The sequence below is a fragment of the Rhinatrema bivittatum genome, chromosome 7 (assembly GCF_901001135.1).
Source record: "Rhinatrema bivittatum chromosome 7, aRhiBiv1.1, whole genome shotgun sequence".
Lineage (NCBI taxonomy): Eukaryota > Metazoa > Chordata > Amphibia > Gymnophiona > Rhinatrematidae > Rhinatrema > Rhinatrema bivittatum.
Window position 1 is genome coordinate 109,362,265 of NC_042621.1, and position 23,649 is coordinate 109,385,913.

At 46.5% G+C, this 23,649-nt stretch overlaps 1 protein-coding gene across 2 annotated transcripts in view; it reads left to right on the top strand.

Moving 5' to 3' along the window:
• DRC7 (dynein regulatory complex subunit 7) overlaps positions 1 to 23,649 on the top strand; it is a 178,725-nt gene that overhangs the window by 78,840 nt on the left and 76,236 nt on the right. For both annotated transcript variants that reach the window (XM_029608921.1, XM_029608922.1), the window contains exons 9-10: positions 8,689 to 8,767; positions 19,595 to 19,723. In XM_029608921.1, the coding sequence (XP_029464781.1) occupies positions 8,689 to 8,767; positions 19,595 to 19,723 (208 nt within the window). The remainder of the gene's footprint in view (positions 1 to 8,688; positions 8,768 to 19,594; positions 19,724 to 23,649) is intronic.

Consider the following 23,649-nt stretch of genomic DNA (forward strand, 5'->3'; position numbering starts at 1 on the left):
CTAAAAGACAGAAAACAGAGAGTAGGATTAAATGGGCAATTTTCTCAGTGGAAGGGAGTGGACAGTGGAGTGCCTCAGGGATCTGTATTGGGACCCTTACTTTTCAATATATTTATAAATGATCTGGAAAGAAATACGACGAGTGAGATAATCAAATTTGCAGATGACACAAAATTGTTCAGAGTAGTTAAATCACAAGCAGATTTTGATAAATTGCAGTAAGACTGGAAAATTGGGCATCCAAATGGCAGATGAAATTTAATGTGGATAAGTGCAAGGTAATGCATATAGGGAAAAATAACCCATGCTATAATTACACAATGTTGGGTTCCATATTAGGTGCTACAACCCAAGAAAGAGATCTAGGTGTCATAGTGGATAACACATTGAAATCGTCGGTACAGTGTGCTGCAGCAGTCAAAAAAGCAAACAGAATGTTGGGAATTATTAGAAAGGGAATGGTCAATAAAACGGAAAATGTCATAATGTCTCTGTATCGCTCCATGGTGAGACCGTACCTTGAATACTGTGTACAATTCTGGTCGCCGCATCTCAAAAAAGATAAAATTGCGATGGAGAAGGTACAGAGAAGGACTACCAAAATGATAAGGGGAATGGAACAACTCCCCTATGAGGAAAGACTAAAGAGGTTAGGACTTTTCAGCTTGGAGAAGAGACGACTGAGGGGGGATATGATAGAGGTGTTTAAAATCATGGGAGGTCTAGAACGGGTAGATGTGAATCGGTTATTTACTCTTTCGGATAGTAGAAAAACTAGGGGGCACTCCATGAAGTTAGCATGGGGCACATTTAAAACTAATCGGAGAAAGTTCTTTTTTACTCAACGCACAATTAAACTCTGGAATTTGTTGCCAGAGGATGTGGTTAGTGCAGTTAGTATAGCTGTGTTTAAAAAAGGATTGGATAAGTTCTTGGAGGAGAAGTCCATTACCTGCTATTAAGTTCACTTAGAGAATAGCCACTGCCATTAGCAATGGTTACATGGAATAGACTTAGTTTTTGGGTACTTGCCAGGTTCTTATGGCCTGGATTGGCCACTGTTGGAAACAGGATGCTGGGCTTGATGGACCCTTGGTCTGACCCAGCCCAGTATGGCATTTTCTTATGTTCTTAAGAAGAAAAGAGGACTAGGGATGGGGAAAATTAGGAAACTGAGATAGGGAAGAAGAGGGAGAGAGAGGCAGATTCTTGGATTGAGGAAGAGGAGAAGGGAATAGGAAGAGTTGGGGAGTGAGTTCCAGGATCTGGGGAGAAGGGAGAGGTAGGAAGGGAGTTTCCAGGATATTGGGGGATAGAATCCAAGATCAAAAGATTTTGAATTGCAGTTGTTACGCCCATCGGTCGCAGACAGCTGCGACCACTGTTGCTCACCTCTTGCTTGCCTACACTGACTCCTGCACGCCCTGGTTCCCGGGCCTCCCCTGGACGGCATGGACGCTGCCGACCGCCATCTTGCCCTTGGAGTCCCTTAGGCGCGCGCTATCGGACCATCCTTATGCACATCATGGCAGGAACATCGGGGGCGTCCCCCTCGGATGACGTCATTCTTCAAGGACTCTTAAGCCGGCTGGTCCTGCCTACCTACGACTTGGCAACAAGTTCCCTCATTGCTGAATCCGCTTCGCTCGCTACAGATTCTTGTTCCAACTCCTGCTTCCTTGGCGTGAGACGTTCCGGGTACCTACTCCTCAGGGCCATTCCTGTCTCTGGCTATCCGCTCCTCGGAGGGCCTTCCACCTAGGACTTCTGCCTGCTCAGTTCCCTGGGGCCTTCTCTGGAACTTTCACTCTGCTACAGTGAGTATCCTGCTCTGTGGACTATTGCCGTACCATTGCTACTGAGGAACCCTCATCAGTGTACCCCGCTCTGCAGACCATTGCTGTACCATTGCTACTGAGGAACCCTCATCGGTGTACCCCCGCTCAGTGGACCATTGCCATACCATTGCTACTGAGGAACCCTCATCATTGTACCCCGCTCTGCAGATCCTTGCCGTACCATCGCTATTGAGGACCCTCACCGGTGTACACCGCTTTGCGGACCATTGCCGTATCTTCTCTACTGAGGACCCTCTCCGGTGTACCCTGCTCTGCGGACCATTGCCGTTTCATCACTACAGAGGACGTCTCCGTGGATATACCCCACTTAACAGACCCTGGAGCTCCCCAGCGCCTGTGTGTCTTTCTGCCACACTCCCTGCTCCGTGGACAATGTCACTCGACTTCTCTAATAAAGTTTCAAGGACTCTCAAGCTAGTACTAGCGTCAGCTCCCTGCGCTGACGTTCTGTGACTCCACCACCTGGGGTCACTCTTTCTAGCTGCTTCTGCCTCATATCTCTCTTTCCAGCACCTGTTGCTCTACACATCTCACAGCTGAGACTTCGCCTCCCAACAGTGAGGCTCACGGGCTCCTCCCTATGGGCGGTACCATCTCTCACCTCAGCCCAGGGGCCCACATACCCACAAATCCTAACAGCAGTGAGTGGAAAGAGAGGAGGGAGGTGTCTTTACCATGCTCCAGTCCTGCTCCTTCTTGCATGCTCTCTCTAGCAACCCACCCACTATGACATACATATTAACTTGGAACCAATCCCTTCTCTCTCACACACATGAACAGTGCCCCCCTATCCTTGTTCCCATCTCTCTCACAGAGATGTACATAGCAGCTTGTCCTCCTCTCATCCCCCAGGTTTTCTTCCCACCCTCCAGTTACCTCTATACTGCCCCTCCTAATCTCCCCAAAATGATCCCTTTTTGATCTGTTTACTGCAAGCTCATCCTCCTTTTTTCCTGTTCCCTGAACACTAGGAGGAGAGGAGCTGGAGTAGGAAGCAGTGGGCTGTTCTCTGCTGAGTGTGATTCAGCACAGCTGAAAGACAGCAAATTTTCAGTTAGCATACTCCCCCCCACTCCCCCCCAATTTTTGCTGCCCTAGGCACAGGCCTAGTGTTCCTATTGACAAATCCAGACCTGGTCAGGGTTAAATCAGATTGTTGGAAGCGATAGGAAAATTGGTTCTTTCCTGCTAATTTTTGTTCCTGTAGTAATACAGATCTCAGTCCAGACTCCTGGGTTTATTCATCCCTGCCAGCAAATGGAGACAGAGAAAGCTTCACTGACACTGCTTCATAATCCCTGGTGCCACCTGCAGTTCCTCAGTATTGATCTGTACCCAAGCACAAAACACTTGTAAAACTTATAAAAACTTGAAAAAAGTCTTCCAACGAGTCTGTATTCCATAGCCTTAAAACTTACAGCTGAGCGGACGACTTTCCATCTCCAAGATCGGGCGGGTTCCGGACCGATCCGTAGTACTACAGGAACGAAAATTAACAGGTAAGAACCAATTTTCCTTTCCTTGTACATACCCAGATTCCTGGGATGTACCAAAGCTCCCTACTTAGGGTGGGGCCTGGAGAATCCCACTCGCAAGACACTTTCGCCAAAAGATTGAGACTCCGGATTCCCTACATCTAGACGGTAGTGCCTTGCAAAATTATGCAGCAACTTCCAAGTCGCCGCCCTACAAATTTCTTGTTGTGAAACCAACTGGGCCTCTGCCCATGAGGCCACCTGAGAACGTGTAGAGTGAGCCCTCAAACTTTCAGGCATCTGATGGCCTTTGAGAACGTTTGCTGACCCAATATCCTCCTTAAGCCACCCTACAATGGTAGCTTTGGAAGCTTGGGTACCTTTCTTCACACCACTCCATAAAATGAACAGATGATCAGATCTCCTAAAATCATTCGTTATCTTGAGATACCTCATCAAAGTCTTACGGATGTCCAACAGCCTAAGCTCCTGCACATATGAGGTACAGAAGCATCCAATTCCGGGAAAGCCGTAAGCTCCACCATTTGATTAACATGAAAAGCCGATACCACTTTAGGAAGAAACGAGGGAACTGTCCGCAAGGACACTCCTGAGTCTGAGATCTGAAGGAATGGATCACAGCAAGATAAAGCCTGCAACTCAGAGATTCTCCTCGCAGAACAAATGGCTACCAGGAAAACAACCTTCAAGGTCAAATCCTTAAGAGTCGCTCTGCGGAGAGGTTCAAAAGGTGGCTCACACAAACCTCGGAGAATGAGATTAAGATTCCAGGATGGACAAACTCTTCTAAACGAAGGGTGCAAATTATTAACCCACAGAAGAAATTGAACCTCATCGGGATGAGAGGACAACATGTGACCCTCAACTCTACCACGTAGACAAGCCAGAGTTGCTACCTGTACTCTGTGGGAGTTGAAAGCTAGGCCTTTGATCAAATCTTCTTGAAGGAAAGAGGAAACCTGAGACACCGAAGACCGTAAGGCCTGTACCCCGTTAGTTATATACCATGCCTCAAAGACCTTCCAGACTCTGATATATGACAACGAAGTTGACGTCTGTCTAGCTTGCAGAAAAGTAGTTATGACCGCCTCGTCTCAAATGCTGCCTCTCAAAAGCCAGGCTGCCTGGTCTGAAAATATGGGGTCCTGCCGAAGAAGACGAGGAAGATGACTGAAGCATAATGGTCCGTTCACTGCCATGTTGACCAGATCTGCGAACCATGGCTGACAAGGCCACTCTAGGGCTACCAACATCACTTCTCCTGGGTGTTTCTCTGTCCGACGCAATGCTTTGCCTATCAGAGGCCAAGGGGGAAATATGAAAAGAAGAACCCGTCCTAGGCCAGGTTATTACCAGAGTTTTGACCCCTTCAGCCCTGTACTCCCGTCTTCAACTGAAAAAACGAGATGCCTTTGTATTGAGACGCGTCACCATTAGATCCGCATGGGGACAGCCCCACCTCTCTCGGATGAGCTGCATCACTGCCTTGGACAAATCCCACTCCCCTGGATCTAGCTTTGTGTAACTTAGAAAATCCACTTGGACGTTTTCGACCCCTGTGATATGAAACACCACTATCTGGATCAAGTGCTGCTCCTCCCAAAGAATTAACTCCTGAGCCTCCTGGGCCACTGCATGACTCTTGATTCCTCCCTGCCGATTGATATATGCTGCGGTCGTCACATTGTCCGACAAGACCATCATCGAGTGGCTTTGAACCAAAGGTAGAAAAACAAACAATGCACTGCTCTGGTCTCTAAGCGATTGATAGACCAAGAGGCTTCTTTTGCCGACCAAACACCCTGGGCCGATTGTTGATGGCATACTGCTCCCCAACCAGAAAGACTGGCATTGGTAGTAAGAATTACCCAATTCAGGTCCTCCAGATCGACGTTACAGACCAGATTGGATGACTGCAGCTACCAAGCCAGACTGTCCCGCGCATGAAACTCCTTCAACAATGGATTCCACTGTGCCAACAGAGTTCTCTGTAGCGGTCTCATATGTGCAAAAGCCCAAGGCACCAACTCCAGCGTTGAGGCCATCGAGCCGAGAACCTGCAAACAATCCCAAGCTCTGGGAATCTGCAAAGCCAACAGATGCCAGACTTGCATCTGTAACTTGCAGGCTCTCTCCTCCGAGAAGAATACCTTGCCCTTCAGTGTGTCGAACTGAGCCCCCAAGTAGTCTAGGGTCCGAGACGGGATCAGCTGGCTCTTCGCCAAATTCACCACCCAGCCTAGAGATCCTAAGATGGTGATTACCTTCTGCACTGCCGCACGACAAGCGACGTCCGAATTTGGTCTGATGAGCCAATCATCTAGATAAGGGTGCACCAGGACCCCTCGTGCTGCAACGTCATCACCACCACCATTATCTTGGTTAATGTGTGGGGCGCTGTGGCCGCCCAAAGGGGAAACTGGAAATGCTGACTCAGGACTCACTCAGGAACCACTGGTGATCCGGATGAATGGGGATATGTAGGTAGGCCTCCGTTAGATCCAAAGAAGCCAGGAACTCGTCCTTGTGCACCGCTGCGATTACCAACTGCAGGGTTTCCATATGTTTAGAGTAAGACTTTTAGCGCCACATTCACTCGTTTTGAATCCAGAATGGGGCAAAAAGAGCCTTCTTTCTTTGGAACTATGAAATAGATGGAATACCAACCTTTGCCTCATTCACCCTGTGGAATCGGAACCACTGCTCTCAAGGCCCATAACCTGTCTAACGTCCCCCGGACCACCTGATGTTTTTCCAATGACCCAGAGGGGCAAACTAAAAACAAATTGCAAACAGACCGATCAAATTCTAATGCGTAACCATCTCTTATTACGCTGAGGACCCACTATTCTGAGTGATCTTGTTCCACTCCCCGTAAAATCGTGCTAGGCGACTCCCTATAAAAGGATCGGCGGAGTGGACCAGCCTCGCCTCATTGTGAGGATTTGGCTCCAGCAGCTTCACTATTGGAGGAAGCTCTGCATGGCCGTCGACCGCCTCAGAAGGACTGCCCCCAGGACTGACGTCGAGAAGAGAACTGCTTTTGTAAGGCTGGGGCTCCTCTCGCATGACACGACCTCTTAATATCCCAAAAACGCAACTGAGATTGAAAAGGCCGCTTGCCCTTAGATTTATCCTCCAGCAACTTATGTACCTTATTCTTAACCAGATCCTTCATCAAGTACTCCAGATCCTCACCAAAAAAGAGGCGCCCCTTAAAAGTTAGAGAGCCTAAATAAGACTTAGACAAAATATCTGCTGACCAGTTGCATAACCACAATACCCGCCTGGCTGAAACCGAGGAACCCATAATATGGGAGAAAGTTCTGACCAAGTCATACAAGGCATTCGCCATATAAGCAACTGACGCCTCCAAGCGCTCTGCTTTATCTGCTTTGATATCCGAATTTGCCTACCCATTCTGAAACTGTTGAACCCAGCGCAAGCAAAGCCCTTTGCATGAAGCTGGAGCAGATAGCCACCCACAGACTCAGGGCCGATACCTCAAAAATCTTTTTGAGCTGAATTTCCAACGGCCAGTCTTGAACATCTTTCAATGCCGCAGAACCCGCAACAGGGATAGTTATCTTTTTTTGTGACCACCGAAACAGCAACATCCACCTTTGGAAGGTAAAAGAGCTCCAATGTCTGTTCTGGCAAGGGATAGAGCTTAGCCATCTCTCAAGCCAGAGTGGGAAGGGTGCTCCCTATTCTCGATCCACCATCTTTTTCACCACTTATGATAGGGAAAAGCTTGTGGGGGAGCCCAAAGCCCATCCAGAACCGGATCCGCACCTTCCACATCTGAGTCTTCCTGTGGGAGTTTCAGCCCTAGTTCCTCCAAAACCTGAGGAATCAAAGGGCCTAACTCCTTCTTCTGGAACAAGCAGAGCACTTTAGGGTCATCACCCTCCGAGACTGGAAGACTATGTAGATCATCTCCTCGAGATACGCCGACGTCATCTGGATCAATAACCTGATCCTGCGACAAGGCCTCCTGTGTCTCGGGATCCCACTGAGACCCAACTGAGTCATCAAAGTCTGCCTTGGCAAACCCAGGACGCCGCGAAAGCTATCCCAGTGGAGGGTTCCAATGTCAGGATTTCTCAGGCCCCAGAGCACCTTTATGACTCCCTAGTGGGTGATACTGGCTACCCAAACCTTCCTGCTGAGCTAAATATGCCTCATGCAGCAGAACAGAATCAGCAGAAAAGGCCTGAGAGAGCTGTGAGGGCGCAGTCTCCATGGATGCAGGCATTGGTAGATCTAAGCGCACTGCCTCATCTGCCCCCCCACCAGATCCTCTACCGTGGTCGGGTGGGCTGGAGAAAGATGCGGAGGCAAATCTCCCAGTCATCCATCTGAACAGACCGCACTGCCGGGGGAGCCAAAATGGCCGCTGGTCCCGCATCAGAGGAAATCGGAGGCTTGCCACAGTCTGCACATAGGCGCGTCACAGAAACCCTCGGGGGAGAGCCCGAATGATGGTTCCTGCCTCTCGCATTCACTGGAGCCTCCGACGGACCCTCTCCCCACCGAAACACAGGCTGCACATAAACTAAAGCAACTGAGCTGTGCTGATCCTGCACCACACATGCGGCAAGCAGAGCCACGAACCATGCTGAAACCAGTGGGAAAAACCCCTGCCGAGCCCTGTACAAACGCATGAACGGGAGCAAAAAATGGAGCCTGCACACCCACTACAAACAGGGACCGGAGGGAGAGAGACGCCCACGAGACAGCCTTACCTTTTCTTTCTTTTTTTTTTTTTAACAAAACTTTAAAACTCTGGTCAGCTTCTCCTCTGCAGTGAACATGGAGCTATCCAGTTCAGTTTCAGCAAAAGGAAATAAGGAGAGACTGAAACCAGAAATTTAAAGAAAGAAAGGCAAGCTGATGAAAAAAAAGATACCAGCCACCCTGAGCCTACAGCCGCCTGAGCAACCTCATGAAGGGGAGGGATCCGGACCACCAGATTTATACCGACCTCCAGCTCGTCCACCTCAACCAAAAAGGGGCAGATCCACCAGGACCCAAACACCTCTGGGAGGAAAGGCTCACACCCCAAAAAGAAAAAAATCACCAGACCTCAGAACTGCAGGTTTATGCACCAGCCACCATCTACTAGAGACATAAAAATACTGAGGAACTACAGGTAGCACCAGGGATTATGAAGCAGTGTCAGTGAAACTTTCTCTGTCTCCATCTGCTGGCAGGAATGAATCAACCCCAGGCGTCTGAACTGATCCGGGTATGTACAGGGAAGTGAAGTTCAGGGATAGCTTGGTCCTGTTGGTATCTTCTCCAGTAACAAGTACATTTCTCTTTCCCAGGAAAAAGAGGAGGAGGAGGTGGAAAAGATCTTCCACATGCCACCATCCTGGGTGGAGCAGATTCAGCTGTTACCAAAAGGTATTGAATGAATATCTTTGTTTTCTTACTCTAAACATATGGACTTGATTCACTCATAGAGGCCAAAAAGGAGACTATGGTAAATAGTTATCTGGAAAATTCATCCAAATATCTTATGTGCTATCCTGAGTTTGACGTGAGTCTCTTAGGAAATCTGAATAATAACAAATAGGCCAATGCGTGCATGATGAGGAATTTTATGTTAACAACTCTCTGAATCATCAGTCTCATTACAACCTGGTTAAGGATCATTATCCCTTTTTTAATACGCGAGTTGTTCCACTGACATCAGCAACATCTGGAATTAGCAGAAGAAATACACAAAACATGTTCAAAGCACAATGTTAGTATGATATAAATGTAAGAAGTTGAAAACACTTGCCCACACTTTTAATCACACCACTGCACACTTTCATCAGACAAACTATGAGAATGATGTAGATGGGAGGCCAGGTGTCTATACATCATGTCATAGAGTTGGGAGATGAATACTCTAGCCATCCTAAGTTTATTCAGGTGCATTATCAGCTCCTTTAAATCAGGTCCGGGATTTTAAAGATTCAACTACTGGAGAATATGTGTCTTACAACATGAATAAAAGAATAGATACATGATTAGCACCATGAAGATGTAGCTCAAATGTATACCAGTGAAATAGAAAGCACACCTAACTACTGTTCACTTTTATAAAGCCTATGGAAAATTAGCACAGGAGGAATTTCAGCTGTTTCAAATGTGGAAAAACACTCTGATGTACCATCCTTGCAGTGGTGCTGAGCACACTGAAACTGCTGGAGTCCGGTGTTGTGGCTCACTGCATGACTGAGAAAGGTCTTTGGTCTCCAGACTTTGTCGGTAAGGGTACACCTGAGTGCTATCTCAGCTTACCACAAGGGAATAGGGGATGCTCCGATATCAGTGCAACCCCTTGTCAGTAGGTTTATGAGAGATTTAATTCAACTTAAACCCCCTCTGCGACCATCAGTCACAGAATGGGACCTTAATGTAGTACTGGCAAGGCTCATGCGTTCTCCCTTTGAGCCCACAGATTCCTGCGATGTTAAATTTCTTACATGGAAAGTTCTCTTCCTAGTAGCTATTACATCTGCTAGAAGAGTTAGTGAGTTACAAGCACTTGTAACATACTCACCCTATACCAGGTTCCTACATGACCGAGTGGTCCTCCGTACTCACCCTAAATTCCTTCTCAAGGTGGTTACTAATTTCCACTTGAGTCAGTCTATAAATTTGCCCACATTCTTTCCAAGACCTCACTCTCACCAAGGCGAAAGAGTCTTACACACCTTGGACTATAAACGCGCGCTAGGGTATTATCTAGACCGCACTAGAGTCCATAGAAAATCCACCCAGCTCTTTGTTACTTTTGACAAAAACAAACCGGGTATGGCAGTGGGCAAACAAACTCTCTCCAACTGACTAGCAGATTGCATAGACTTCTGCTATGAAAAAGCAGGCCTTTCTCTCCAAGGATGAGTAAAAGCGCACTCAGAGCAATGACAACCTCAGTAGCACACTATCGTTCAGTACTGATTGCTGACATCTGCAAAGCTGCAACATGGAGCTCTCTTCACACATTTGCAGCTCATTACTGCCTGGTCAAGGAAGGACAACAAGATTCAGCCTTTGGACAATCTGTCTTAAAGAACTTATTTCCAGTATAATCCCAACACCTTCCACATCCAACCTGCTGTGATTTCAGGCCGCCTCATTTATCCCAACAGTATACCAGTTGTTGTGCCTGTTGCACAAGTTGTACGCTGTTGGTCCAATACAAGGATGACTCAGCCTGTAGCTTGCTAATCACCCATATGTGAGGACTATCATCCTGCTTGTCCTGGGATAAAGCAAAATTGCTTACCTGTAATAGGTGTTATCCCAGGACAGCAGGATGTAGTCCTCGTGAAACCCACCCGCTACCCCATGGAGTTGGGTCCGAAACGTTTTATTATTTTATTTTTCTAATTCCCTTTTTCCTCTTTTCCCCCTGCCGTAAAAGCCGAGAGCAATAATGGCGTTTCATCAACAGTATGAAGTCTTATTGGTTAAGGGTAGTAACCACCACACAGGCAAGTTACCCCCATGCACTCTTTTCTTCATTTCCCTCCTCTGGCCTTTAGGGATCCTCAGTGTTTATCCCACGCCTCTTTGAAATCTTTTACTATTTTTGTCTTCACCACCTCCTCTGGAGGGGCATTCCAGGCACCCACCACCCTCTCCGTGAAGAAATATTTCCTGACGTTGATTCTGAGTCGTCGTCCCTGGAGTTTCATTACATGACTCCTAATTCTACTGATTTCTTTCCAACGGAAAAGGGTTTGTCGATTGTGCATTATTAAAACCTTTCAGGTATCTGAAGGTCTCTATCATATCTCACCTGCACTCTGCTTCCTAATTTAGCCTTTCCCCTCCTCTTGTTCTGCCCCCTCCCCTCCTATTGTGCAGAGAACAGAAGGAGGAAGGTGTGGTCCTGCAGCAGGCACTGCAACCTAAAGAACAGGCACAAAAAGGGGTTGAATTAGCACAAGCTTGAAACTTGTGAGCAGTAATGCCAATCATCAAAGCTTCAACCCTGGCTATTATGTTACTGCTCACATGTTTCAAACTTGTGCTAATTCAATGCCTTTTTCTGTCTGTTACCCAGGGCTTAATTTCTGGAGAATAACCCAAAACTATGTTCTGCCACCTTTTTTCTAGAACCTGAGGGAGCAGAGTTCTGGTGGGTGAAGAGCAGTTGGGTATTGAGCACTGGTGGGGGCTGAGGATGGAGGATCACTGGGAGAGTGTGTTCAAATGTGTGTTTGGCACAGAGTGTGTGTGTGATTGGGAGAGAGCATTCACAGCAGGTCCTGGCTCCTCCCTGTCGCACATATCACATTTGGCTCTGACCCCCTCTTCCCTGCCCCAGCTCCACAGTTCCACTTCCTTTTGATCTACAAATTAAGCCCTGTTTTCGGTAACTAAACTGTTCAATGTATTAATGAGAGAACTTGAGGCATTTGGTAAGGTTTCTGATTTAAGGTTATCATGGAAGTATTGAATATAATTATTTATTTATTTAACATTTTTATATACCGAGGTTCTAGTGACAGAGTCACTAAGCACTTCGGTTTACATACAACAATTGAAATGACTGAATATGAGTCTTACATAGAACAGGGAAAAGGAGAACTGGGATGTAACTCATTTAAAAAACTCATTATGAAGAAGATCGCATAAAAACAGGAAGCAAAAGTACAAGAGAATTGGTAATCAAACATGTAACAGGAGATCATTCTTTGGCTTGAGAAATTTGTTATTGTATCTGTAGTTGTTAAACAGTGGGAGACAAATATCCCAGTAGAACAGGTGGAGTGCCTGAAACTTACCTTCCCCTTTCATTGGGCTTGGGATTATATTCAATATTTGGGGGTTCATATTGGCTGTGACTGGAGATCCCAGTTTAAGGTTAATTATATCCCTTGGATGGATAGAACAATAAAAGTTCTGGAGCTATAGTCTCATTATTTCTTTTCCTGATTTGGGAGGATAACGGCGATTAAGATGTCTCTATTGCCAAGATGGAGCTATTGTTTTCAAACTTTGCATATAACTCTTTCAGATAAGTTTTTTAAAATGTTACAACAGAGAGTATTTGGATTTATCTGGAAGTGGTGCCCTCCTGTGGTAGCTAAGGGAATAGTATATCAGAGGAAGGATAAAGGAAGTCAATATGGTCTCAGGGAAAAGGACAGATTTAGGTAGCTAGCTACAGGTTAAATATTTTTTATCAAATAAATTGGTGCTAGCAGGTGTGGCAAGACCTCTAACACTATTTAAAAATCTCTGCTCTGAAAATATATAAGTTGTCCCTGGTTCCTGCAGCGAAACCTAAATACATATACGCATGGGAAAGAGATTTGAGAGTAGCTTTGGACAATATAATATGAGATGAATGTGTGGAGGAATAATTAAGTGGTTAGAGCAGTGGGCTGCAAACCAGGGAAGCCAAGATTCAAATCCCACTACCACCGACCTTGAGCAAGTCACCTCACCTTCCATTGCCTGGGGTACAAACGTGTACTGCCTGATTCACTAAGGCTTTATGGGAAAATACCATGATGAATCAGGCTCTTAGACTGTGAACCTTCTGGGGACAGAGAAATACCTACAGTATCTGAATGTAATCCATTTTGAAGTGCCTGAAAAGTGAATTTAAATTATATAAATGATTGAACTGCTAAGAGTTCTTTATCAGTCTTGATTGTGGAAAATGGTTATAAGATCCTGTTCCATTGGTATTTAACATGCAGTAAACTGCACAAAATAGTTACAACAGTGTCAGATTTATGTTGGTGCTTATGTGGGAATACTGGCACTTTTTTACTTATATGGTAGACTTGTGAGAAAATTCAGCTTTTCTGGGAAGTAGTAAAAGGGGTAATAACACATATGTTAGGTATCACTATACAACATGACCCTAAGATTTTTCTTTGGTCCGTACTTCCAAATGAGTGACCCATAAAGAAGTTGAAATTAATACAAATGCTTGTGGCTGCCAATCAGAGGAAGGGGGGAGTTCCATCTTTAGACTCCTTTAAGAAGCTGCTTTCTACTGTATTTTACATGGGAACGTTAACAGCGTTGAATAATGATATTCTTAGCTATTTTCAAAATGTGGTTGGCTCTAATAATTGGGTCTTTGCCATTTAACGACCTACAGTATATGATCTCAGAACACTTGCTGAATGTTGTTATAGCTTCTTATCCATTTAGGCTAGGGGTTTAAGATGGGGGAGTGTGAGGGAGTGTGGGGGGAATAAGGGGTAACAGGAAAGGGATGGTAATGAAAAATCTATGAACCGCTAATATTTTGTGTGTTTATTGTATTGTTACACTTGTACTGGTTCACTATAAAACATAAATAATAATAAAAAAAAAAGAAGCATGTAGCTTCACTCTCCAGCATTGTTGATGCATCCGGTTAAGAAACACTTGACGCATTGAGCCTAATAGATTTGAAGCATTGAGCCTCGACACCATTAATGCTCCCTTTTTCAGTGTCTCTGCATAGTTAATGCACTGGACAGTGGACAGTGGAGCTTCTGATGCAACTATTTACAAAATCAACTTCTATACATTTACAAAGGATAACAGGAGCAGAAGGAGATATGATTCGCTTGCCTTCACCAGTTACAAAAGCAATGACTCAATCTAGGCTTCTGAAAAAGGCTTACATCTAGACAAACCAGTCCCCATTTAGAACATAAGAACATAAGAAATTGCCATGCTGGGTTAGACCAAGGGTCCATCAAGCCCAGCATCCTGTTTCCAACAGAGGCCAAACCAGGCCACAAGAACCTGGCAATTATCCAAACACCAAGAAGATCCCATGCTACTGATGCCAGTAATAGCAATGTGCTACTTGCTAACTTCATGGAGTGTCCCCTAGTCCTTCTATTATCTGAAAGTGTAAATAACCGATTCACATCTACTCGTTCAAGACCTTTCATGATTTTAAAGACCTCTATCATATCCCCCATCAGCCGTCTCTTCTCTAAGCTGAACAGCCCTAACCTCTTCAGCCTTTCCTCATAGGGGAGTTGTTCCATCCCCTCCATATCATCTCCCTTGATTGTTTCTTAAAGTTATCCAACTCAAAACAAATGCATTGCAATCTAAAAAATTGACTGACTTAGCACTCCTAATTTGAAAGATCTCAGATGTGAATTTGAAATAATAAATTATTGCATAAAAGTCTTCTGTCTTATAAAGTATCTACAGAGATTAGTAAGAATGTGTTTATACTTCAGTTTTCAAACAAAGCACTTGAGATTGCATCCATTATTAGACACCATTGGCACATTTGGCTATGCCCAAAATATTTTCCCTTAATTTCCAACAGGCTCCCTGGACAAATTTTACAGAGCCCAAAGGATATACAGGAAGATTCCATCTTAGTCTATGAAGAGAATGTTCTACCTCCACTGTCTGACCACCAGGTTGAGTGGCCAAAGGGCACATCACCCTTGAACCAAGTGATAGAGTTGATGAAAACGTTCTTTATCTCCCTACTGGCTAAAAACAAGGAGGGCAATTCTTCATCCTCTCCTGTTCAGATATCAGAATTACTACTACAAGATGGGGCCACACCTATCCCTGACACAAAGGATACTCCATCAGAACCCCCACAAAGTGGTTCTAGTCCTCCCCACTCCCTTGCAGCAAAATCCAGCCAGTCAAAGAATGTTTACCAGGGATACACCCCCTCCCCCCCAAGGCGACCTACTTCATCATTGGGGTCCTGAATCAGTATCTCCTCTCCCCTAGGATCAGAGGAAGGATTGATGGGAATTCCCTCCAACCCCCTTCCTGAACTTCTGGAACTTTGATCTCCATCATAGGATTTATTTATTTATTTATTTGTTGAGTTTTATATACCGTCATTCGGTGAAGCCATCATAATGGTTTACAAGATTCAAATTGTAAAAACGCTTAACAATTGTGCAAAAAAAGTATAGGATCTGTCCTATTCCAGGTTCCTGGATATGATGAGTGAGGTGCTAGAGATTAACATCCATTAGTACAAGGACCCACGCACAGCAGAACTCATGGCCATCTTGATCTAGCCTATCCTGCAAGAATTACAAATCAGAATGTGGGAATATCCAATCTCTTATGCCCCAGTGGTCAGAAAGTTAGATCAGAAGTATGGAGTCCAAAAAACGCCAAGATTTGGAGTAGTGCATCTGCCTCACCAATCAGCTGTAATGGAGTATTATTAAAATGAGCAAAGAATATTCTCAAACACTTCACCAGGGAAAGTCCTCAGGCTTCTGGACAATTTTGGGAAAAAAAGGTATTCTAGAGTGCCATTCTTAATGCTCATGTTTCTGCTCACCAGTTTTACATGGTACAATACTTACATGATTGTATGCAAAAATGGAAGCCATTTCTTCCTCTGGGAAACAGTGGCTTTACATATGCCATCTTATCCAGTCCATGTATGAGGTGACGGATATGACAGCTTGCTCCTCCTCAATCCACCAAGTGTGCCAAATGGCTTGGTTGATGGGCCAGCAGCTTGTGCAACAATGACCAATGTAAGTTAACGGATGTCCTCTGCCTGGCAAACCAGTTGTTCAAATCAAGGAGCAACATAGCAGTTAAGTCACTCTCAACAGAACATCAGTCAACTTCAAGGCGTCCTTACAACAGTCGTATTTTCAGCAACACCTCTTCTGGCAATTCCAGCAGTACTGGGCTCCACCTCTGCTTCTGCAACAGCAAGAGCTATCCAGGAAGAGAGCGACAATGCAAAAGGTGCCACATAAAAGTGATACAGCAGGTCCAGCCTAAACCTGGACCAAGTTTATTTTTTTAAACTTTTTATTTAAGAAACAGAAATAGCAAAAATTAACAATATTTCAACAAGTGCAAAATTATACAAAACAAATATAAACATAAACATACGTGGCTGAGGGAAGAGAGGAAAACATGAACCCACAAAGGAGCAAAGCAATAGTGTTTTATAGTAGTAAGAAACTAGAGTCCTAGGTTCAACTGTTAGGACTCCAAATTCTGTCATTCCAAAGTGCTTCTATTTTGCAACATGCACGTTTCTCAATTAAAGCAATGCCATGTACTTGTTTTTTTCAATGTACCAGTAATGGGCTTGATTTCCAAATCGTGATGATCGTAAATCAAGCCAAATGTATCAGCTGCCCACATAATCTATGCTGATTGCTTCCCTAGTCTATACCTCCTGGGAGATAAGGAAGGAAACTTCATCCTTATGAAATAATCGGATAACATAGGAGTCCTCATTCTGAGGACAACTCCCCTTCCTCCACAGATCCTAAAAGAATGTCTGTATCTGAGGCCCTCCCAAGCAGTCTAAAACTTCTTTTGCTAAGCTGGGACATTTAACAGTTGGACTTCCCTGAGAAGGAATGCCAGGGACAGAATCCTGAACCATAGCACCAAGGGTCTCTCTCACACTAGGCCTCTTTATAACACAAATAGCCTTGTGCAGAAAATTAAAACATTCGACAGAAAAAGAACATTGACAAGAAAGGTAGGGGACCTGGAGGGATTCTAGCCCTGACTCCACCACTAGGAACAGCACTAGAAGCCCATACAGGCTAAAATCAGTGCCCTCCAGAGGCCCCACAAGTGGGAATGGGCCATGGTAAAATTCAAAATAGCGGTTGTTCCTTCTAATGCTTGAGCCTCAGATGAAGAAGAAGCTGAAGCCCCGCTGTTGTCAGGAACTTCAGGTTCATGTTCTTGGCCCCTACAGAGAACACACTTATTACGCCCGTCGGTCGCAGACGGCTGCGACCGCTGTTGCTCACCTCTTGTTTGACTACTCTGACTCAGTTGGGCCGACTCGCGGCCTCAGCCAGCTATTGCCGGCCTGCACGCTCTGGTTCCCGGGCTTCCCTGGACGGCATGGATGCTGCCGACCGCCATCTTGACCCTGAAGTTCCTTAGGCGCGTGCGCGTGCCACCAGCCCAGTCTTTATGCACGTCATGGCGGGAACCTCGGGGGCGTCCCCCTCGAATGACGTCAGTTCTCAAGGACTCTTAAGCCGGCTGGCCCTGCCTACCTATGACTAGGCAACGAGTTCCCTCATTGCTGAATCCACTTTGCTATGACTCTTGTTCCAGCTTCTGCTTCCTGGTGAGACGCTCCGGGTACCTGCTCCTCGGGGGGCCCTTCTCGTCTCTGGCTATCCGCACAAGAGGAACCCTCTTCGGTGTACCCCGCTCTGTGGACCATTGCTGTGCTATTGCTAGCAAGGACCCTCCTCAGTGTACCTCGCTTGCAGACGATTGCCGTGCCATGGCTATCAAGGATGCTCATTGGTGTACCCTGCTCCGCGGACCACTGCCGACTCTTCACTACAAGAGGATTCCTTCGTGGGGATTCCCCACTTCACAGACCTTGCACAACTCAGTGTCTGTGAGTGTCTCTGCCATGCTTCGCGCTCCATGGGCAGTGCCACTCTACCTCTTTTAATAAAGATTAAGGACTATCAGCCTGACCTCTCGTCAGCTCCTGGGCTGACGTTCTGTGGCTCCACCACCAGGGGTCACTCTCTCTGGTTCCCTCTGTCCTTCATCTCTAATCTCTCTCTCCACCACCTGTTGTCCTGCACACATCAAAGCTGAGACCTCGCCTCCTGAAGGTGAGGCCTACGGGGCTCTTCCCTGTGGGCAGTACCATCTCTCTCCTCGGCCCAGGGCCCACATACTCACAAATCCTAACAACTCTACTTGATTCCCCCACAAAATTGTTGTTCTCATCATAGGCAAAGCAGTAGGATCCAGCTACCGCAGCCCCACATGAGTGTCTGCAGGCCAGCCTATCCTTGATTGTCCAGTGATGAAAAAAGGAAGAGAGCAGAGAAGCAAGAAAGGAAAGGGGTAGAAAGTGGAAAGAGAAAAGGAAGGAGGAAGAAAGAAAGCGTAGAAATGTTCAGAGGAAGTGTGCCTGGAAGCACACCCCCAGGAGAAGGCCTCCCCTATGTGACCTCAGATTACTACCCTGGCCCTGTACTCAAGCAGATAGTGACCTGCTCAGGCACATTCACTGGACCTCGAGCTGAATAGTCCTCTAATGGCTGCTGTCTTCTGGCTGCCCCTGCAAAAGGACCTCTCTTTTGCTCTTTTATTTTCAATAAGCTTTACTAAGAAGGTAGATAAAGAGCAAGGAGAGAAAAAGGGCCGTGTGGAGGTTCACAGAGAGTAGACCTTAGCTCAGAAGGAACTCCAGAGCTAGCCCAGTACCCTGGGCTCAACCAAGTCCCACAGGGTCCCTGGGTACAGCTAGCAGGACTTGCTCAAACTAGATTCTGAAATCTGGTGCTTGGCCCAATCATGCCTGCTTGACTAGGGAACTAGTTAACAAAAAAAACTGTTGCTCTAGAAGCCTGGTTCTGCTTAATCAGGGAAATAGCTACACTGTTTCTCTAGGAGCTGAGGTGCACAAGTTCTCCACCAGGAGAGGCTCTAAGCTGAGCCTGAAACCTGGAATCCTACTACACAGTCCAGAATTGATAAGTGTCTGGCAGAATACAGGCCTTTGACTTCATTTACCATACTATGTACTAGTGATGATGGAAAAAGATATTTCCTCTGTCCCTATCTTGCTAGTAGGCAGTGATAACCCAGTGGACTGGTGTAGCAGGATGATAAGGAAATGCTTTTTACAGATAGGTCTCGACATTCCTCTGACAATGTATGTGACTAAGGTCATAGAATCAGTGAGAGACTTCATTGAGCTTCTGTCATACAAAAACACACCTTTTAAGAAATAATTCTGCATTATTGGCTCTGTGTTTTCTGCATATAGTTCTCTTGGTATGGAGTTTGTTATTAGTGTTGTTTTTGCTCAGTAGACACAGGGGTGAGCTAAGAGAGAGTATTCCATTAAAGGATACACCTTTGCAAGCTCATTAGCTCCTGAAAAAAACTTCCTCTGGATGGTGTTATTGCTATTTTGTTACAAACTACTGTTTAGTATTAAAATCACCAAAAGTACGGAGATACCTGCTTATTTACAGCAGTGAGCAGCTTCCTAGCTAGTTATTACCTGCTCCAGGAGGTAATAACTTTTCATCTTGTTTACATTATCAGACTGAATCAATAGCAGATGTTTGGTTTTGCTGCTATAAATGTAAGAACAACTTTCGTTTTATTGTGCTCAATATTAAGATATTCAGTGGGCATATGCATTAAGAAACAATTGTTGGCAGGCGGCTTTTGGCACTGTTAACCAAAATATGTCTAATTAATTATTCTGTCACCCATTACTCTTTGCAGAGTTTGAGACCCAAAGCCCAGAGGGAAAGAAGATGACCCAGTACAAGAGGACAAAACTGGAGACATGGGCTCCTTATGTGAAGAAGGATGGGCTGGTGTCTCGCCTCACAATCTATGAAAGCAATGAATGTAAGCAAGAACAATGCATTCTCTTTAAATGTTTCAGAACTTGAAAGGCACCTGAGCAAGCAGGGGCAACCTTCATCTATTGCTGGAAGGTTCTATTCTTTCTTTAGTAAGCGAGGTCTCTCTTCAGTACTGGATGCTCTTATCCTGTCTGAGTGAGAGAGGACTCCCTGCATTACTAGACATTCCCAACCTTTCTAGGGAATGTGCTATTTCCTAGACTACATACTTAGAAAATCCAGGCACACTGGAAGCACACTTCCTCTGAACATTTTCCTTTTCTCTTTTCACGTTCTACCCCTTCCCTTTCTTGCTTCTCTGCTCTCTTCCTTTTTCCTCACTGGACTATTATTATTATTATTTATTAAAGGCTTTTATATACCGACTTTCTTGATACAAATCAAATCAACTCGGTTTACATCGAACTAAGCAGTAACTATAACCAGCCAATCAACAAGAGATATATTAAAAGGAGCATAAAGTTACATTATAACAAGGAAGCCTTAACTGGGAGTAGGAAAAAAAGAGAGGGAGAACGAAGATAAAGTACTATATACAATAGAGTATGGGAGGGAGGCAAGGAGCCGACCTCATGATGACTTGTGAGCGTAATTAGCATTTGTTTATTTACATAAGTGATGGAACAGTTCTAGGTCAGGCAAGATTAGGAAGATTAAATCAATTCAAAATATTGAATTGAAACCTCACTCCCCCTCCCCCCCCCCCCAAAAAAAATCCTCAAAATCAGAGAACAAGGAAAATAGTGACCCCCAAAGAGAATCATCATAAAAAGCAAGCATAAGCCAATATGGATCGAACAAATCATCTAGGATAGAAATGAACAAAAGAAAACAATAATCCAATAAGAGAAATTGAAAATATTCAGAGCCCATAGATGCTGAAGTTACATCATTAAACAAATGCATCTGAGAGGTCTGTAAAATACTCAAGCCAAAAAATTCAGAAAGCTGAGTGATAAGGGTGACAAGCAGGCCTGGAGCCAGGGCAGAGCCCCCGGCCTGCAGCTGACTTATACAACATAACATAACATTTTGAGGTACTGGGGAGTTAGGGGGGTAGAGGTGGGGGTTGGAACCCTAGACACCAGGGATTTAATTATATTAGAAAGGGGTGGGGATGGGAATGGGGTGGGCCAGGGGATTCCTATCCCAAAGGGGCCATGTTTTCAGTTTAAGGGAAGGGGGTAAGGAAGGGAATGAGATGTTGCTGCATGTTTGGCATTTTTTTGTTCTTTCGGGGGTCAAGTGCTGCCTCAGTAGGCAATGGGTGGGGGAGGAGCGGACAGGGATCTTCACTGACCCTCCCCTCCCCCCCCCCCCGGGGTGATTTTTCTTATTTGGGGGAGGGCTTTATTTTAGACCACTAGCCTTTAAGTGATGGCAGACCCAGCTGAGGTGGGCTGCCATTACGCAGGAAAGGGAAGTACCATGATGTGATTTTTTTTTGTCGCATGTTTGTGCAGCAATAAAAAATTCTTGATGCTGTACAGCCACTATAGTTTGTCAGGGAAGTGCCAAAGCTCATGGTGATGCCCCTCCCACAATATACACAGCTTAATAGATCTCCCTCTAAGCTACCTCCCCGATTTGACCCCCGCAGCCCCCCAGGAAGGGTTCTTTGTCACCCCCTCGCCTCCCCCTCTCGGGATTTTTTTGGGCTCGTTTTGTTATTTGCATGTTCCCTCCTCCTGTGTAGATCCCCTTTAGTGAGCATGCAGGAGGAGGTGGAAGGCCCCCCCCCCCCCCCCCCCCCCCGGAACACAACAATGAAAATAAATAAATAGGTAATTAATTAATTAAATAAAATTTCCCCGCTCCGTGCCGTTGACAGTTCGGCCGGCTACGGAGCCCCCGGAGTCCCTTGGGGCGCGGGTGGTCCCGGAGATGCCTCCCCCCCCCCCCCCCCTACCTCCCGGCGGATCCGGTCCACCCAGATCCTATCGCCAATCCATTGCGTGGGCTATCCTTCCACCCCTCCTACAGCCTCTTTGCCCACGGTTATGGACCCGGTCCTGGCAGGATTCAGGGATTTGGCAAGCGCCTTCCCCTTTCCTCCCACGCCCAAACAGTTGTGCCTGCGGACCTGGCAGGCTCCCCGGACGGGCCGTGCCCTGAACAAATTCTCCCTCCTGATGGTATACTTCGTTCTAAAAAAAAAAAAAAAAATCCCTCCATGGACTACTTTGCGGTCTTGTTTCAGGAGGTTTTTCTCCGGCTTTCAAGCGGCCCCGGAACGCCTACTCGAGGCTTATGTGAAGCGCATTTTGATTTCCTGGCGCTGGGGGTGTGTACCACTATTTGCAGCACGGCAAATAGTGGGGTCAACATCAACTTTGCTCTGCGCCCGGGACCTCCCATGGCCAGAGGCTGCGCATACGACCCTTTTCTGCCTCCAGGCAAAGGCGATAGCCTCGGAGATGTCCGCCACATGGCTCCTCTAGCTGCGCCACTGGTCGGCCGATCCGTCCTCCACAGCCCAGTGGGGTACGTTGCCGTTCAAAGGTAAGCTGTTCTTTGTCAAGGACCTTGAGAAACTAGGGATTCCTTAGGGGCAAGTAGGGTCCTTCAGCTTCTGGAGGACAGTCCGCACCCATCCCGGTCCTTTACACCTCTCGTCCACGTTTGGGGGCCAGAGATGGTATACCCCACGTGGGCATGGTGACTCCTCTGGGGGTTTGTTCTTTCTTGATCGCAGTTTTAGTCGCAGCCTTCTCGTGGGTGCCATCCCTTTCGCGAGGGCCAGCCCACGCGCTCAATCCTTACGCCTTCACACACACTGGAGTTTCCATGCCTCATTCCTCTGTCCCCTTCCTAGGCGGTCGCTTTTCTCTGTTTTCCATGGTCTGGGTCACGATCATGTCGGACCATTGGGTCCTCGACTTTCTCAGAGATAGGTACGTCTTCACTTTGCTCGAGATTGTCGGGTTCTTTTTCTTCTGTTTTCCCCGTGCGGTCGGTCCCTGCGGCACACGGTGGAGCAAACCCCCCCCAAGCTCCTGTGTCTGGGGGCAGATGTCCCGGTTCCAGACAGTGTACTCGTCGCAGGCCAGTATCCTATTTTCTTCATTCGATCTTAGCCCTCAAACGAGTCAACCGGGCTCTCAAGATCCCGCTTCTCCGCATGGAAACCCTGTGAGCGGTCCCCGTGCCATTTTGCCCCGGAGCGTTCCTCATCTCACTCGTTTTTGTCAGTGGCATGTTCCATTTTCTGATTCCTCATGGCTGCCGTGCTCTCTTCACGTTCACGTCCTCCGCCGGGACTTCTAGTTCCGGGCGCTTCCTTTGGTCTCGCGACGGCACCTTGCACCTTCTCCAATGTCTGGATCTTGGTGGCAGCAGCTCTCCGCCGGGAAGGACTCCTTGCTTATTCTCATCTAGACGTCTGGCATGTCAGGGCCAAGGCGGAGGTTCTTTGCCAGCAGGCGGTGTATCACATGTTAGCTCTTCTTGCGTCTCTCGGGTGGATACTGACTTTCTCTAAGAGCAATCTTCAGCCCTCCCAGGAGTTAGAGTACCTGGGAGTCCACTTCTTCACCCGGGTGGGCAAGGTCTTCTTGCCTCGCGCACGGGCCCTCAAGTTGTTCGGCCAGTTTTCAGAGTTTGCTCTTGCTGTCTTCTTCGATGGCTTGTGACTGCCTGCAGATCTCGAGCTCCTTGGCTCTTACCATCGACCTAGTGCCTTGGGCCTTTGCTCTACCGTCGCTGACTTTCAGTGGTCGCTTCCCCTTCCTTTGCTACCGGGAATGCCTCTCCATGACCCTCAGTGGACGATAGTAACCAAGGACGCCAGTCTCTCGGGCTGGGGTCTGGTCTGCCTCTCCCAGTATGCCCAGGGGATCTGGTCAGCAGCTTCGTCTCGCTGGCACATTAAGCGGTTGGAGGCTCGGGCGATGTTCCTATCTCTTTTGG